We start from the raw sequence: 13,239 nt of genomic DNA on the forward strand, positions 1-13,239 counted from the left end.
TATCTATTTTATTTTAATTAATAATTGCATTTACTTGAGACACACAATTCTCATTCTTAAATTTATATTAATATTATTTATTTTATAATTAAATAACTAATACATCTAAATAAATCTATATCTTATTAGTTTAGTTAAATAAAAGATATATTTTGTTGTTTGACAAACCATAAAAAAAATAAAACATAAGATAAGATGAGTTTAAACTTCACAAAGAAAAACACTTTTTCCTTTTTGTCTTCACTTATCACAAAAAACAGCTGTAACAAAAGAACACAAAACGTTAGATTAGAATCTCGAAACCCGGGTCCTACTACAATCTTACCTGTATATAAACGTTAGTTCAAAAGCATAACTAAATTAAATTAATATTTATATTTCTCAATTAATTAAAACCTGTAATAAAGTAAATAATAATTCAAGAAACTGAAGAAAGAAACAAAAAAGAGAAACTAGCCGTTAGAGTTTCACCAAATTCAAATCAAAATGGAAGCGTAGTAGCACACACAAACCATTACTCTTTCGTTCCATTTCAATAACCATAATCACTACACAAAGAACTAGAGAGAGAGAAAGAAAGCAATTACTCTGTACAAAATCCAAACCCTAATTTCTAGCTTCTCCGCTATCTTCGTGCACGCTTTCTCAGTTTAATCAATTTTACTTACTCATCTTGTTGAATTCAATTCAAATCTTCCTCAGATTAATGTGAGTTTCCATTTCAATTTCCTTTTCGAACTCTCCGATCGATGAAGTTTCTATTTATGCTAATTTTTTCTATCTAAACTTTTATTTACTTTCCTATTTTATTGTTTTTCTTAGTTTATTAAGATCGTGATAATTTGTTTCCTTTTTTATTGAATCTATCAGATCTCACTTTCAATTTTAATTTTAATTTAGAAAATTCACAGAATCTGCAATTTTTTCATTTTAATAAGTTGAAATTCTCTGTTTGAAGTTTAATTTTAGCAAAATTCACGTCACATTGGAAATCTAAGATCTAATAAATCAAGTTGGATCATATGATAAGGAGCATGAAATGTTTAATTATCGATGTTGTTAGGCTAATATGTCAATTTTGTTGATGATTTTTGTGTTTACTATGACTTGTTTAGAAGATGACTGTGAGAACACCTGGAACGCCAGCCTCAAAGATAGATAGGACACCGGTATCAACTCCGGGAGGACCGAGAGCTCGGGAAGAGAAGATTGTCGTTACGGTAAGGTTAAGGCCTCTAAACAGAAGGGAACAATTGGCTAAAGACCAGGTGGCATGGGATTGCATTGATGATTATACTATTGTGTATAAACCGCCGCATAATGAACGTGCTACTCAACCGGCATCCTTTACTTTTGGTATTCACATTATCTATTCAGCCAAGTTCTGTATATAATTTTTAACTAATGTTGTCACCTAGGTGGTTAAGTTTTTTATGACATTAGTTTCTCATTGCAGACAAAGTTTTTGGTCCTGCTTCTGTAACTGAGGCAGTATACGAAGAAGGAGTAAAGAATGTCGCATTGTCTGCACTGATGGGGATCAATGGTATTGTATTAGACATTAGATATCTGTATCATTATCATTGTGTTTTGACCTCGTCTGTGATTTGTGTCTTTGATAGAGACTCACACTGCATGCTTATTTTTGTTGTAGCTACTGTTTTTGCTTATGGACAAACTAGTAGTGGAAAGACGTACACAATGAGAGGAATCACAGAGAAGGCTGTCAATGATATTTATAACCATATAATGAAGGTAAGTTTGCTAAATTCTTTTAAAGTTGTAATTTATGTATTTAAAGATTGGATAGGATTTCAAAAGTTGTTAATTTAGGCTTATCTTTTTCTATTTCCATGATTTACAGAATCCCGAGAGAAATTTCACTATAAAAATATCTGGACTAGAAATATACAATGAGAATGTAAGGGACTTGTTAAATTCAGAACCTGGTCGAAGTTTGAAGCTTTTAGATGATCCCGAGGTAAACATTTTTCGTATTCAATTTAACAAACATGCAATTCAGTAGCTTCCTTGTCCTAAATTTTGAATTCTTTATTTTAATATCCTTTGTGTAATGTAGAAAGGTACTGTGGTTGAGAAATTGGTGGAAGAAACAGCAAAGGATGACAAACACTTGAGACATTTGATCTCCATTTGTGAAGGTATGATACTCTCTTAGGCTCGCAATGAGTTATAAATGTTTCCTTATTCAAACAGATTAATATATCAAGTTTATTTGTTTTGCAGCTCAAAGACAGGTGGGCGAAACAGCTCTGAATGATAACAGCTCAAGGTCTCACCAGATAATAAGACTGGTATGTGATAGTGAAAATCCTTGCTGGAATATAAGATGATCTTTTTCTTCTATTTCAGTCATTGATAACATGTAAACATTTCTTTTCTTCCTTTTGATGTATATTGCAGACAATTCAAAGTACTCTTCGCGAAGAAGCAGATTGTGTGAAATCTTTTGTTGCGACCCTGGTAATTGCAGTTTCCTTATATATATATTAAAATGGATACCATAGTTCTCATTGACTGATTAGTTTGTGTCAATGAATGAAGAACTTTGTTGATCTGGCTGGGAGTGAGAGGGCTGCACAGACACATGCAGATGGCACTAGGCTCAAAGAAGGCTGCCATATTAACCTTAGCCTTATGACCCTTACAACTGTTATCAGGAAGCTCAGGTCAGAGTCAGTGTTGTTTTTAGGAAATTGATTAAGTTGTTACCGTGTTGTTATCCCTTTGCAGTGCCATTAGAACTAATTACCTCTTGAGATTTCTTCTTCTTCTTCTGATTTCCTCTTTCCTATAATCATTTACAGTGTGGGGAAAAAAAGTGGTCATATACCTTATAGAGATTCAAAGCTCACGCGCATTTTGCAACATTCCCTTGGTGGGAATGCACGCACTGCCATTATATGTACCTTGAGTCCAGCATTAACCCATGTAGAGCAATCACGAAATACCCTCTACTTTGCTACTCGGGCTAAAGAAGTTACAAACAATGCTCAAGTAAACATGGTAAGTACCGAGAAGTCATAGTCCCCTTGTTGTTTTTTTTTTTTTAACTTCAATATTTCTCCTTTTACTACTAGAACAAAGCTTATCATCTTTTTCAAATGCTTTGTATAGGTGGTACCAGAAAAGCAGCTTGTTAAACATTTGCAAAAGGAAGTGGCGAGGCTGGAAGCAGTGCTGCGTACTCCTGATCCATCTAAAGAAAAGGATTGGAAAATTCAACAGGTAAATTGAAGAATAGAAATGATTGTTAGGAACAAGAATAATACCATAGTACTGATATTGTTTGCCTATAATTCCAGATGGAAATGGAAATTGAAGAGCTGAAACGTCAGAGAGATCAAGCACAAACTCAAGTCGACGAGTTACGAAGAAAGCTTCAAGAAGACCAGCAGGTCTCAATCTGTCTGCATCTTTCTCTCTCCCCCAGCCACACACACAGATTTTTAATTTATGTCAACTGATTTTAAGACAATTTTTTATAACTTCAGGTTTCAAAGCCACTTGAACCAGCACATTCTTCTGCCAAGAAATGTTTATCTTTCACTGGTGCATTATCGTCACCGAAATCAGGGCTAGGGTGTGAAAGAGTGAGAAACACGTCATTAAGACAGTCCATGAGGCAATCATCCACTGCTCCTTTTGCCCTTATGCATGAAATACGCAAACTGGAGCACCTTCAAGAGCAGCTAGGCGAAGAAGCCAACAGAGCTTTGGAAGTATTACAAAAAGAAGTGGCATGTCATAGGTTAGGTAACCAAGATGCAGCTGAGACAATTGCAAAGCTGCAATCAGAAATAAGGGAAATGCGTTCCGTTAAGCCAGCACCTAAAGCAGTTGTAGTTGGAAGCATGGTTTCTGTCAACAAAAGTGTCAGTGCTAATCTAAAGGAAGAGATTACCCGTCTTCATTCACAAGGAAGCACCATCGCAAATCTTGAGCAGCAGCTTGAGAATGTGCAAAAGTCTATAGACAAGTTGGTGATGTCTCTTCCTAACAATTTTCAAACTTTAATAACCAATGAAGCATCCCCCAAGCATAAAAAGGAACATAAAAGGAAAAAGCTGCTTCCTTTATGTTCAAATAACTCTCCTAATCGCCCGAACTTTATTAGATCCCCCTGCTCACCATTATCTACTACTCAACAAGTTTTGGAATCTGATATTGAAAATAAAGCCCCTGAGAATGATGACAACATTTCAACAGAAATTCATCCAGAGTCCGAGAAGGATACTCCCTCAAAGAGTGAGGAAGCAGGAGACGTTACATCAAAGGAAAATACTCCAGGTTACCGTCGCTCTAGTTCAGTTAACATGAAGAAAATGCAGAAAATGTTTCAGAATGCAGCAGAGGAGAATGTAAGAAGTATAAGAGCATATGTGACAGAATTGAAAGAACGTGTGGCCAAGCTGCAGTACCAAAAGCAGTTACTTGTTTGCCAGGTAGATGATTATATTTGCAAATCTTCCTTTAATTCTCCATTTCTTGTGTTTCCATTAGCCTTTCTCTCGTGTCCTTATATTTTGATGCATTTAGGTACTTGAGCTTGAGGCAAATGAAGCTAATGGCCAGAACATAGAAGATGAAATGGACATGGGTGAACCAGAGGAACCTCAAGTTTTGTGGCAAGTAACATTTAAAGAACAGCGGAAGCTAATCCTTGAATTATGGGATGCATGTTATGTCTCCATTATTCACAGGACCCAGTTTTATTTGCTATTCAAGGGAGATCCAGCTGATCAAATATATGTAGAAGTCGAACTAAGGCGTTTGACTTGGTTGCAACAACACCTAGCTGAACTTGGCAATGCAAGTCCAGCTCCTAATGTTGGAGGCGACGAACCAACTATCTCACTATCATCAAGGTTCCTCCTCTCTGAATATTTAAAACACTTCACACTCTCACACAAACACTACTAGGTGAATTATAAATGAGAATTTTTCATTGAATGTATATTACATGTTATTGCAGTATGAGAGCATTGAAAAGAGAACGGGAATTTCTCGCCAAGAGATTGATATCACGTTTGACGCCAGAAGAAAGGGAGACATTATATATGAAATGGGATGTGCCCCTTGAAGGGAAGCAGAGGAAGATGCAATTTGTCAACAAGCTTTGGACAGATCCTTATGATCAAAGACATGTAGAAGAAAGTGCTGAAATAGTTGCAAAACTGGTGGGTTTCTGCACAAGAGGTAACATGTCCAAGGAAATGTTTGAGCTGAATTTCGTGCTTCCTTCCGATAAGAGACCATGGTTAATGGGCTGGAACCATTTGACAAACTTACTTAATTTGTAAATCAGAAGTGCCATTTAATTGTTGTATATGGAAATTAATTCTGGTGCCTGTTTGAACTCAAAAAAATATTATTGTTTTGGGACCAAAGTTAGTTCCAATAAACCAATTCATTTCATTGGATTCCCAATTATAAGAGATTATTTTTTGAATTGTTGTTGTGTTATGGAGGCGGAGTACAAGTATATTTCTGTGATAAATGTCGGTGATTTGAATGCGATCAACAAAGTCTTTTCTGACTTCACCGGAATTATTTGATATTTCATTTAACACGCATAGTTTCAATTTTGCTCTGATTAAAAGTTTTATTTTGTTAGCATCATTTTGCTATGATATCAATTTTCTGTCTTTAATCAGTATTAAAATACAATACAATAATAGTTCACATTTAAATAACTGGTATCTATTGTCTCTGTTTGTTCTTAATTATTTCATTTATTTTTTATGAAATGCTCTTCTCATGAGTGAATTTCCCAAACAAGTTCATGCCAAAGTCTAACCTTAACTAGAGCAGTATTAAACATTGAGAAAGAGAGTGTTGTTAAGAAGAAAGCATTATCTACAATATTGCTTTGAATTATAAATACATATTTTCGCAACAACTAATGTGATATGAGACCACATCAAAGAGGTGAACGAAATTACATTCAATAAAACTTATACTTTTACTTCTGAAACATTCAAGCACACTCAAACATTGACATTAGACACGACTAATACATAGACATAAATAATAATATGGGAAAACATAAATAATTGAATGTCGGTGTCGTGTCGATATCTGACCAAACACCAAACACATTCAATCTGAAGTATAGTATCTGTGTCACACTTTAAAACATATAGACATCAAACCACACAAAATATGAAATTATTTTATAGTCTGAACTCTCAATGGACTAACTCTTTAAACATTTAGCACCTTGGGAAGGGAGTTCCACAAGTGTTAGCAACTTTCCTTGCATTAGGAGTGTTAACAAACTTCCTAAGATTAGGATTCTTGAGGTATTGGCAAAGGCAAGGTCTTTGTTCCTTTATCTTGGAGCAGCATAGTTTAGATGGAGGAGTTGAAGAAGTGATTGCACTCACACATGAGCTAAGTTGCACTGGACTGCATGTTACTGCCATTGACACTTCAACATTAACCAAAAGCAGCAAAAGGAAGGTGCAAATAGCAATCTGTGCTGTTTTCATTTTTTTCTTTTCAATATAGGAAGACTAGGATTTTGTGTTTTGAGTATGATGATAAGTGTTGGAATGAGAGTATGTATTGTTGCATTTTGGATTAAGTTTGCTCTCAATTTATAGTGTGAGATTAGTGGAAAACAAGAATAAAATAGTGATGACATATTGCACTTATGCCCCCACCTCTTTGAAATATGTCACACAATGAGACTTTGAGAGTAAGTTAATATTCAATTTAATCTTTGAAATTGTATCATCCATATTTTAAAATAATCTTTAAAATTATACAATGTTAATTAGGTTTACTATAATATACCTTATGCAAATTGAGGCACAAGTTTAACTAAAATTGTATAATTGTGTAATTTTAGTAATTATTTTAAAATATAAATAATATGAAGACTAGATTGAAACGGTATACAACATATAAACATATAAATCGGGTATCTGAATTGTCTAAGTGCATGTTTGGTTTGATTTTTGAAAAGACGATAAAACAATTTTAGAAATGTAGAATTGATTCTGGATAATTTTAAGATGTTTTGTTAGGCGAAAACAAAATTGATTCTATCTCTAGAATTGATTCTACATGAAGCTAAAATTTGTAGCTTCTGCCTGATTCTCGATGATTTTTACACTGCAATTTATTATTCAACTATTCAAACATAAATCAATTATATTAAACTCAATTTGGATAAAATCAATTCTACCAAATTCAATTTTGTTAGAATCAATTCTATCTACTGCCAATCCAAACACAGCCTAAAAGTGATTCTTCCATCAATGAGAATTATAATAGATGACAAAAATCTGTCATTCAAATTGAATGACAAATTTAATAAAATTGTGTAATTTTAGATATTATTTTAAAATATCAATAATACAAAGACTAAATTGATAAGTCTATACATAGATATTTAGAATGGAGTCCGAATTTAAATTGATACGATATACAAAATATAAACCGTGTACCCGAATTGCTCATAACCTAATTTTTCGAGTTATAGAGGATTATAATAGGCGGCAAAGTTCTTTCAATTAAATTGAAGAATAAATTTAATAAAATTGTATAATTTTAAGATTATTTTAGAATATCAATAATACAAAAACTAAACTGATATTGCTATATATATTAATGCTAAGGACGGAGTCTAAAATCAGAATTTCAGATTAAATTAAAAGAGATCTCTATCATTTTAATCCAAATGTATATGAACATATGACCATTTTATATTTTTCAAGTTATGTTCCCATCCGTTTGGAATGTCTATTACCGTGCATCAAGGTATGTAATGGGATCCACCATATTTCAACTGGGACACCTTTCGGTGATGTTGCTGTGAATATTTCGTTTGCATATATATGACTTTTTTATTATAAAGGCACACACATGGTTTATTATGATGATGAACATAATAACACGCACTGGGAAATTGGTAAATCACTGGCCATCATCACAAAGCAGGGTGCTAAATTGTGTGTACAAACAATTGAGTATATGAGAGCAATAGTATATTGTTTTAAAGAAGTAGCAATCCAATTCAGAGAAATTTTTAGTTGAAGTTTTTTTTTTAATCAAGTATCTTGATGACTGAGATTTACCATTTAAAAGTGAACAAGTAGAATGTCACGAGTTCGAAATCGCGACCCTGCCACTGATGTCCTTGCACAGCTATCAACTGAGCTGGTTTGACGGGGCATTTTCAATCAAAAAATTTGTTACAATTAATATTGGTTAGGGGTGGCAAAACGGGCCGACCTGCGCCCGTAGTCCCGCAAGAGTGAGTGGTTGAAGTCCCACATTGCCTATGAATGAATGAAATATTAGATTTATAAGAGAGATGACCCATTTACCTAACACCTTAAGGTTTTGGGTTGAGATGTGGCGTCTACCTCTCTTGTGATCCTAGAATATTGGTTATTGTAGACATAACGATAACGAAGACGAATGATCAAACCACAATACACCTGATGTACAATATTCTTCTTCTTCTCTCCCCTTCCATATCCCCCCATGATATTATAGTTTATCATATTGATAGCGATTTCGTTAATAAGTTTTAGGTTTTGTTAAATTGAGATTCTGAAAGTTTTTCTTTTTAGATTATATATGAGAAATTGTAATGTTTGATTTCTTACTCAATTGAAAAGATCGCTTTACACAACTCGTGTAAATAGAGTTTGACTCAATCGATATATTGATTGTATTAGTACTATTTCGTCTATCATCTATTTTGTTTATCTGATTAAGAATGCAATTGGTTTCTTCTAAAGGAATATAAAATTTTGTAGGAAAATCTTATGTCATTCAAAACTATTTCAAACTCTAATTTTTGAAAGCAATATTTAAAACCAGTCTAATTTTTAAGGTATACTCAATTCCCCTTGTGAGATATTGGATCGAACTCTAGTATGATCGAAGGGTAGCTTCTTGGTTCGACAGGATTAAGCATGGAGTCGAAGGTTGTTCACATGCTTGTGTCGAAGATACTTGGGTTATTAGCATGTTAAATTAGGTTTTAGTGTTTAAACCCTAATTTGTTAAGTTAACTTGTTTATTAAGTTGGCTTGTGTAATGGGCCTTGTGGAAAAAGCCCATTAGTTAGTATGTTAGGTTTTATTATAAATAGCATACTAGTCTCTCATCATTGCTAAGCTGCAAATCCTAATTTAGGGTGAGAGAGGTTATTTGTTATTCTTGTAAACTTGTAATCTTGTTTTAAGAGAAAGTAAAAGAATAGCAGTTATAATCAATTCTTGTGTTCTTCTTATCTTCCCTAATTCCTATTATGTTTTGTTCTTGACATCGTTTTTCACAACAAATTGGAGCGGTGAGCGTGGAGAAGATGCCTTCAACAAAGTATGAGATTGAAAAGTTCACCGGAGTGAATGATTTCGGTCTGTGGCGCTTGAAGATGAAAGCCCTACTGGTTCAGCAGGGTTGTTTGGAAGCGTTGAAGGGAGAGGCATCCATGAATGTTGCATTAACGACAGCGGAGAAGACAACTATGATCGAGAAAGCACACAACGCAATTCTGTTGAGCCTTGGTGATAAGGTTCTACGACAAGTATCAAAGGAGACGACGACATCAGGGTTATGGGCGAAACTTGAAAGGTTGTATATGACCAAATCGCTGGTAAATCAACTCTATCTAAAGCAGGCTTTGTATTCATTCAAGATGATTGAAGACAAAGTGTTGGCTGAGCAGTTGGATAGTTCAACAAGCTGATTCTTGATCTTGAAAATATTGATGTGAAGATCGATGATGAAGATCAAGCGCTGTTGTTACTATTGTGCGCTTTGCCTCGATCACATGCTCACTTCAAAGAAACTCTCTTGTATGGAAGGGAGTCCCTAACCTTTGAAGAAGTTCAATCAGCCCTATATTCAAAGGACCTGAACGAACGAAAGGAGCATAAACCTTCGACTGTTGGTGAAGGTTTGGCCGTTAAAGGAAAACTCTTATGAAAGGATGGTAAGTTTGACAGGAAGAAGGGCAAAAGCCAGTCGAAGTCTTACAGTGGCGAAACATCTGACATTCGATGCTATCATTGTAAGAAGGAGGGTCACACAAGAAAGGTTAACCCTGAACGCCTGAAAGATCATAGAGGTAAGGATAATGGCAATGCAGCCATTGTTCAAGATGATTTCGAATCATCTGATGTTCTTGTGGTTTCAAGCAGTGACTCGAGAAGAGAGTGGATTATGGATTCAGGTTGCACTTGGCACATGACTCCAAACAAAGACTTATTCGAGGAATTATGTGATCAAGATGGTGGATCAGTATTATTGGGAAACAACAAGGCTTGCAAGATTGCAGGTGTTGGATCTGTGAGGTTCAAACTCCATGATGAGTCAATAAGGTTGTTGACTGAAGTCAGGTATGTTCCTGATTTGAAGATAAATCTACTTTCTCTTGGTGAATTCGACAAGAAAGGATATGTTTTCCAAGGAGAGAAAAGTATCCTAAGAGTCATGAAGGGTTCGAAGGAAGTCTTGAGAGGCGTGAAGAAACAAGGCTTGTATACCCTTGAGGCTGAAGTTGTAAGTGGTTCGACAAATGTTGCATCCACGAAACCTTTGTCGAAGACAGAAATCTGGCTCATGATATTGGGCCATGTCAATGAAAGGGGTCTAGTCGAATTAGGGAAACAAAATCTGCTTGGTGGAGACAAAGTCGAAAAGCTGAAGTTTTGTGAACCCTGTGTACTTGGAAAATCTTGCAGAGTGAAGTTCAACAAAGGCAAACAAAGAACACATGGATCCCTTGATTACATCCATGCTGATCTTTGGGGGCCTGCAAGGCGTGCATCACATTCTGAAGCGAGGTATTTCCTATCCATAGTAGATGATTATTCCAGGAAGTTATGGGTATTCATCCAGAAGACTAAGGATGAAACTTTTGAGAATTTCAAAAGTTGGAAGACTCTAGTCGAAAATCAGACTGGCAAAAAGGTCAAGAGGTTGAGAACCGACAATGGCCTTGAATTTTGCAATGAGGCATTCGACAGTTTTTGTGCTGCCTCTGGTATTGCAAGGCACAAAATTACTGCAGGTACTCCACAACAAAATGGTTTGGCTGAAAGGTTTAATCGAACTATTTTGGAGAGAGTCAGATGCATGTTGACTAGTGCGGGGTTAAAGAAGGTGTTTTGGGCTGAGGCTGTTTCGACAGCAACATATCTGATAAACAGATGTCCTTCGACAGCGTTAGATATGAAGACACCTGAAGAAATTTGGTCGGGACATCCACCAGATCTCGACAAACTGAGAGTATTTGGCTTCGTAGCCTATGCTCACATTAGGCAAGACAAGGTCGAACCTAGAGCTCTAAAATGCATGTTCATGGGATACCCTGAAGGAGTCAAAGCTTATAGGTTATGGTGCCTAGAGCCAGGTCATAAGAGGTGTATCACCAATCGAGATGTAGTTTTCAATGAAGCTGAAATGGATTTTAAGAAAACTGATGATGTTGGTCGAAGTACAGAAACATCTGACGAAGAGCTGGAACAGGTAGAGATTCCTGTTGAGGTGGAGCATGTTGATGCTGAATTGCATATCCCTGATGAAGTCGAAGAAGAAGCATAAGATGTTGAGGAAACTGTCGATGACTACCTATTATCAAGATATAGGTCGATAAGAACCATCAAGCCACCTCAGAGACTTGGGTATGCAGATCTTATAGCTTATGCCTTAATCTCTGCAAGTGAGGTTCTAGACGAAGAACCTAGAGACTACAAGGAAGTTATGAGGATTCGAAATAAGACTGAATGGCTAAAGGCCATGGATGATGAGATGAAATCTCTTCATAATAATCACACTTGGTAACTGATCATGAAACCTGCTGGGGCAAGGCTAGTCAGCTGCAAATGGATTTTCAAAGGTAAGGAAGGAATTGAAGGACTGACGTCGAAAAGATACAAGGCAAGGTTAGTTGCAAGGGGTTTCACTCAGAAAGAAGGTGTCGACTTCAATGATGTGTTTTCTCCTGTTGTGAAGCATAGGTCCATTCGAATGTTGCTTGCCATGGTGGCACAGTTCAACCTTGAACTGGAACAAATGAATGTGAAGATTGCGTTCTTGTATGGTGATCTAGATGAAACGATCCTGATGAGGCAACCTGAAGGGTATGTCGAAAAGGGGAAGGAAGATTATGTGTGCAAGCTAAAGAGATCTTTGTATGGGCTGAAACAATCTCCTCGGCAGCGGAATAGGAGATTTGACTAGTTCATGGCACGCATAAGTTTCATTAGAAGTCAGTTCGACCACTGCGTTTACTTCAGATTTCGACCTGGTAATTCATTTGTTATTTTGTTGCTTTATGTGGATGATATTCTCATAGCAAGCAACAATGTTGAAGATTTGATGAGGGTGAAGGCTGAACTCAATAAGGAGTTCGATATGAAGGATCTGGGAGCTGCTTCCAGGATTCTTGGAATTGACATTCGAAGAGATAGAAAGAAGTCGAAGTTATGCTTATCTCAAGAAGCATATCTAAGGAAGATTCTCGAAAAGTTTGGTATGTCGAATTCGAAGCCAGTTGTGACTCCAAGAAACCCTCAATTCAAGCTGAGTATTGATCAGTGTCCCAGTACTGATTTCGAAAGAGCCTATATGAATAGCATACCATATGCTAATATAGTTGGTTCTTTGATGTATGCTATGGTCTGTACTAGACCCGACATAGCATATGCAGTAAGTCTTGTAAGCAAATACATGGCGAACCCTAGAAAGGCTCACTGGCAAGCATAAAAGTGGATTTTAAGGTACATAAATGGGTCTCTGAATAGAGTCCTAATTTATGGTGGAGCCTTGGGTGAAGATAGTAAAGTAGTAATAGAAGGATATGTCGACTCTGATTATGCAGGTTGTATGGATTCCAGAAAATCTATTTTTGGATATGTTTTCACTATGTTTGGCACTGCAATTAGTTGGAAAGCAACACTTCAAAAGGTTGTTGCTCTATCAACCACTGAAGCGGAGTATATTGCCCTAACTGAAGCTGTGAAAGAAGCATTATGGCTTGAAGGTTTTGCGAAGGAGCTGAAACTTCAAGGTCGAGGTATCACTGTTAAATGTGATAGTCAAAGTGCAATACACTTGTCGAAGAATTCAGCCTATCATGAGCGAACTAAGCACATTGATGTGAGACTGCATTTCGTCAGAGGAGTAATCGAGCGTGGAGAAGTCCAAGTGCTGAAGGTTTCGACTGAAGACAATGCTGCTGATATG

At 36.0% G+C, this 13,239-nt stretch overlaps 2 protein-coding genes across 2 annotated transcripts; one reads left to right on the forward strand and one right to left on the reverse strand.

Annotated features, from left to right (window-relative positions):
• Positions 1 to 446: 446 nt before the first annotated feature.
• LOC131594376 (kinesin-like protein NACK1) lies at positions 447 to 5,473 on the forward strand. Its single transcript, XM_058866492.1, has 15 exons — positions 447 to 708; positions 1,116 to 1,356; positions 1,457 to 1,546; positions 1,655 to 1,755; positions 1,865 to 1,981; positions 2,081 to 2,162; positions 2,248 to 2,315; positions 2,425 to 2,484; positions 2,566 to 2,690; positions 2,829 to 3,027; positions 3,139 to 3,249; positions 3,327 to 3,419; positions 3,516 to 4,466; positions 4,561 to 4,889; positions 4,997 to 5,473. Exons 2-15 carry the CDS (start codon positions 1,119 to 1,121, stop codon positions 5,322 to 5,324), a joined length of 2,892 nt encoding a protein of 963 aa, XP_058722475.1. The 5' UTR covers positions 447 to 708; positions 1,116 to 1,118; the 3' UTR covers positions 5,325 to 5,473.
• Positions 5,474 to 5,844: 371 nt separating this feature from the next.
• Positions 5,845 to 6,609, reverse strand: LOC131594377 (non-specific lipid-transfer protein 2). Its single transcript, XM_058866493.1, has one exon. The coding sequence runs from the start codon at positions 6,513 to 6,515 to the stop codon at positions 6,237 to 6,239; it is 279 nt and encodes a 92-aa protein (XP_058722476.1). The 5' UTR covers positions 6,516 to 6,609; the 3' UTR covers positions 5,845 to 6,236.
• Positions 6,610 to 13,239: the final 6,630 nt, after the last annotated feature.

The sequence above is a fragment of the Vicia villosa genome, linkage group LG4 (assembly GCF_029867415.1).
Source record: "Vicia villosa cultivar HV-30 ecotype Madison, WI linkage group LG4, Vvil1.0, whole genome shotgun sequence".
NCBI lineage: Eukaryota > Viridiplantae > Streptophyta > Magnoliopsida > Fabales > Fabaceae > Vicia > Vicia villosa.